General features: G+C 35.7%; 1 protein-coding gene across 6 annotated transcripts in view; it reads left to right on the top strand.

Moving 5' to 3' along the window:
• Positions 1-5,000, top strand: part of Pbgs (Porphobilinogen synthase) — a 6,254-nt gene that overhangs the window by 868 nt on the left and 386 nt on the right. For 5 of the 6 annotated variants that reach the window (XM_027369850.2, XM_027369851.2, XM_070114387.1 and 2 more), the window contains exons 2-9: positions 1,158-1,292; positions 1,614-1,725; positions 1,928-2,062; positions 2,896-3,016; positions 3,237-3,469; positions 3,801-3,917; positions 4,216-4,315; positions 4,511-5,000. The exon at positions 4,511-5,000 is cut by the window's right edge and continues 386 nt beyond it. In XM_027369850.2, coding sequence (XP_027225651.2) covers positions 1,165-1,292; positions 1,614-1,725; positions 1,928-2,062; positions 2,896-3,016; positions 3,237-3,469; positions 3,801-3,917; positions 4,216-4,315; positions 4,511-4,584 — 1,020 coding nt within the window. In that variant the 5' untranslated portion in view covers positions 1,158-1,164 and the 3' untranslated portion in view covers positions 4,585-5,000. Of the gene's footprint in view, positions 275-1,157; positions 1,293-1,613; positions 1,726-1,927; positions 2,063-2,895; positions 3,017-3,236; positions 3,470-3,800; positions 3,918-4,215; positions 4,316-4,510 lie in introns of all 6 variants that reach the window. The other variant, XM_027369853.2, reaches the window with a different exon arrangement.

The following is a 5,000-nucleotide window of genomic DNA, read 5'->3' as shown; positions in this document are numbered from 1 at the left end:
ATCCTTCGTTGCAGCCAATGGCGATTGGCTGACAGGTTCGAGATGCCGGTCTGGCTCTCCATTTAATGTGTCCCAAGTGTCCATCACTCTGAGTGGAAGTCCCAATTACTCCATAACAAAATTTCCCTAAGCTAGGCGCTTTGTTGCTAAACCCTACCAGTCTGCTGTATTTCCCTATTGGGGGCTCTGCTCCAGGACCCCCACCTGATTGCCATGGACTTGCTCTCCAGGTGGCATTTGTTGCAACCAATTTTCTTCATTATTTTGTGTATCAGTGAGTGTTTTTTTTCACTTTTTAGATTTTCCTGTAAATGCATACCAATATATTGTATGTTTTATTTTGATTTTTATTATCAAATTGTGAAAGAAATGCCATACATGAAAAGTGTGCCAATATTTTTAGTGTTTATTAATGTCTTCCTAGTTTTCTTCAATTATATACTTATAATTGGTATAGTTTTAGTTTCACACAGCTATATGGCACATGGCAACTTTGTATGTAATGGACAGTGACAAATGATAAGACTTGTGTATTGCATTTCAAGTAAATTATGATAAAGGTAAACAATTTGTTTGTCCTATGTATTCATTTATAATATATAATGACCACACTAATTTAAAGAAAATCTATTAATACTGTCATAAAGAAAAAAACTAGACTCTTCAGTAAATGAAATAATCTGCACAGGCAAAGAATAACACCAGAAATCAAGAAAATATTTTGTGACAAATGCTATGCAGAATATATGTCATGGCGATCTGGTGTAGATCTGGGAGTGGATTCCCTGATAAGGAAAAACAGCTATTGGATGGGGCCTATGGGTAAAACCCCATTGTTAGGAAGGTTTTTGGTTCATACCGCAAAGATTTTAGATCCCTAGGAGTGGCTGGAGTGGGCCTACATCCTGGAGGGATGTGGTCACTTTTTAAATAATTACCAATACTTACACTGATGTCATTTGTTTTATCAGTTTATTATTTTTAAAGTATTTAGATGTTGGTGTATCACCATCACAGTTCAGTCTGTGAACCTGTGCTTGCACAGATGTAACTTAACGCTACCTTTCTCTGTTTAACCAAATCTTAAGTTTACATAAAAGTTGTAGTCTCTCTAGCATAAGTTTCCATCATTCACTAAATAGTCATGTATCTTACAGACAAAATATGGCATCCTACGAGCCCCCTGCCAAGAGGATCCTTCACAGCGGCTATTTCAACCCCACACTGAGGCAATGGCAGACATCCAACACAGAGATCCATCCTTGGAACCTGATGTATCCTATCTTCGTTGTGTAAGGATCAGTGTGATGTTTTGCTTATTTTTCTTTTTAAATTTTCTTGTGTAAACCTTAGTACTAAAAATAGTTTCCTTTCTTTATATATTTGAAATAGGGTTAAGAAGAAAACCTTATTATTGTTTATGTATGGTCAATTTCTATTCTGAATTCTGACAGTTCAGAAATCAGGGCTTACAGAATAAAGTGATTTATATTGTATCTAATGAATTAAAAGCACCAAGAAAGTAGTTTCTCTTGATTCTATTTAGTTTTATCAAAAAAACTTAAACTCAATCTCAGCTGCTGATGTTGATTAGTTCTGTCCCTGTATTTCAGAGATGATCCTGAAGCAGAGCAACCAGTGGCAAGTCTTCCTGGAGTTTCTCGTTATGGAGTCAACAAACTTGTAGCTGCAGTGAAGCCTCTTGTCGAGCTTGGCTTGTCATCAGTGAGTAGAATTTCATCAAAGGAAACTGTGTTTTGGTTTTGCAGGAAGTCTTCTTTTGTTGAAAAAAAGAAAAGAAAAAAGAAAAAAAAAATGCTCAGGCTGATGAATAAATTCTTTAATTATAACAGAGTTCATTGATCAATTAGCATTTGTTTATAAGCCAAGTAATAATTTATTAACTATCGTCTTTACCCTCTGGTAGGTACTGCTATTTGGTGTTCCATCGAATATGCCAAAGGATGAGCGTGGCAGCAGTGCGGACTCTCCTGATACGCCAGTCATTTTGGCTGTCAAGCTTTTGAGGGAAAACTTCCCAGACTTGCTGGTTGCATGTGATGTAAGTTTTTTTTTTTTTTTTTTAGTTTAATTGCTTGTAAAGTATGACTCTGGTAATGAAAAAAACAGACACTGGTAAAGGAAAATATCTTTATGTGAGTTTTGAAACTATGATTTGATTACTAATGTTATTTTATAGATTTAGTTACTAATGCATAGATGACAACCACTATGATTTACCTGTAATTTATACAATTATTTATCCTTTTAGTGCATTTATGGATGTAGGAGTTGAAATTACGATTTTCTAGAAAAAAATTGTCTATTTTGGAAATCTGATTTTTCTGCCACTTCTGATTGTCTTTACTGCTCTAGTAAGGCGTGCTGTTCTTGTGCAACTGACTCAATTACTGGCAGCTATGCCCACTACAATTTGTGTATATACTGCATGCATTGAGATTTAGGGTGAGCAAGACTGCATTGCAAACAGATATTACCTCACTTCACTGAACTTGAACACCTACTGCCAAGTCTGTGCCAATTTTTCTCTTGTGCTGTTTTCAAATGTGGATATGACTGAACTGCCAAGTAGGAGAACCTAAATTAGGTGAACCTAAATTAGGTGAACCTAAATTAGGTGAACCTGAATTAGGTGAACCTGAATTATTTGAACCTTAATTAAGTGGACCTAATGTAGGTAAACTTTCTTAGAAAAGTAATCCACATCTGATATTTTTTATGCTTTCAGATTGTTGAAAAGATAATGTTTGTCAGAGTCTTGTATGGTTCATTATGGATAGGTACCACCAAATTACTGAAAATCTACAAATTTGTTGAAAAAATTACTGATGGGCCAGATTTCAGGTTGGGATCTCTACTAATGTGATTTTACAGGTGTGTTTGTGTGCTTACACTAGTCATGGTCATTGCGGCATCTTAAAGGCAGATGGAAGCATTGACAACACACCTAGCATCAAGCGCTTGGCTGAGCAGGCAACTGCATATGCAAAAGCAGGTAATTTTGAGATGTTTTGCAAAATCAAAGTATTTTTCTATGTTGTTACACAGTCTGTAGATACTGAAAAAGGATGATTATTCCTCCTCTTTCCTTTTATGTTGAGAATAAATCCATTATCTTTTTCATGTTACTGTTATTGTTATTATTACTATTATCATTATTAACATTAGCCTTAGTACTGCCTTCCAATTACATTTTGTATTCTTCTCATGCACAGGTGCACAAATCATTGCCCCATCGGACATGATGGATGGTCGTGTTGGAGCAATCAAGTCATCCTTGAAAGAGGCAGGCCTGGCCAGCAAAGTGTCAGTCTTGTCATATGCTGTCAAGTTTGCATCTTCCTTCTATGGGCCATTTAGGGATGCAGCCAAGTCTGCTCCTGCCTCTGGAGACCGGAAATGCTATCAGCTGCCTCCTGGTTCTTCTGGGCTGGCACTAAGAGCTGCTGTGAGTTGAGGAATGAATTGGTTGGTGGATAAAGGGATTAATGAATAGATGAATAGATGATTGAATGTATAATAAATGGATGGATGGGTGACTTGACAGGTAGGTGGAGTGTAATTAGGTAAATGAATTGGTGGGTGGATGTATTGAATTGATTACTTTCAGAATAGCAGTTAGTTAAGGGTTGGAAGAGCAGATAGATGGATGGATGACCATAGGAATAGATTGGATTTTTACTTTTGGCCTGTATGGATAATCTTTCAGGACAGTTGATTTGCAGATGATATGTATTATGTTTAGGGAGAAATTGACATATTTAAACATTTCTTCCCAGGAACGAGATGTAGAAGAAGGTGCTGATATGCTGATGGTCAAACCAGGCATATCATACCTGGACATCGTACGCCAGACAAAAGACCGCTACCCACAGTACCCTCTCTTTATATACCAGGTTAGATTAATCTTTGTTTATTATTTTTTTTTTTCAAGTTATCTACTCTTAAGTTATTCATTTATTTATTCCTGAAGTTTTGATCTTTTGACATCCTAAACTATTAAACTATATAACTAATATTTATTTTTTGAGAAAGTAATTTAACAATTTCTTAGTAGATCTTTTGCACATTTAACCATCATTGATAGCTTCATACAGTTGTTTCTTTGTATACCCTACTTTCAAAAGAGTTTCCCTTATCATCTTGTGTGGATAATATTATTCATGCCTCTTATATTAATTTTAATTTCTACAGGTGTCCGGAGAGTATGCAATGCTGTACCATGGGGCTCAAGCAGGTGCCTTTAATCTTCGTGTTACCCTAATGGAGGTGCTCACTAGCATGCGGCGTGCAGGTAAATTCTCTTTCAGTTTTGTTTTATGCTAGTGATTTTAAACCCTCTAGATACTGGTTGTATGAATATTTTTTTTTATATGGTGATTCTTGTTATTGCTATTGGTACAGAAAGAAATATATGTTGCCTAGAGTATATTTGAAATTCATATTCTCTAAAAGCTTATTTTTGATACTTGTGTGCATTTGTTTACAGGATCTGATGTGATAATTTCATACTTCACACCAAAGGTGCTGGAATGGCTCAAGAAAGAGAAAAACAAATCATAGAATAATTTCTCCTGATTTTGTTGTACTTTGTCCCAGACTTGTAAGTGGTCGTAGGCACACCAAAAATCTGAATTCCATTTACATGACAGATGATGATATTTTATTTTCATAATTGCTCTTTTGAAAAGTTTCATTATATCCATTATGTCGTCTCTTCTGTCAGATTCAGATGGATGAAGTATAAGACTTGTTACACAGTTTAGAAGAGACTGCCAATGAGAAGTAAACAGATCATCCATTCATAAACTGTAGTTCCTGTTAGAGGCTTTGGTGTCAGGTAGATTGTTTGGGAAATTGCACGCAAGCAGATGCACTAAAAACATTATCATAAGGTGTGATTTCATTATCATAAGGTGTGATTACATTAAAGTGAAGAAATGATCATTGTCAGGACTTCCATGAAAGGCATTTTTGAT

This window comes from Penaeus vannamei, chromosome 35 (assembly GCF_042767895.1).
Source record: "Penaeus vannamei isolate JL-2024 chromosome 35, ASM4276789v1, whole genome shotgun sequence".
Lineage (NCBI taxonomy): Eukaryota > Metazoa > Arthropoda > Malacostraca > Decapoda > Penaeidae > Penaeus > Penaeus vannamei.
This window is presented reverse-complemented; position numbering and strand designations above follow the sequence as displayed.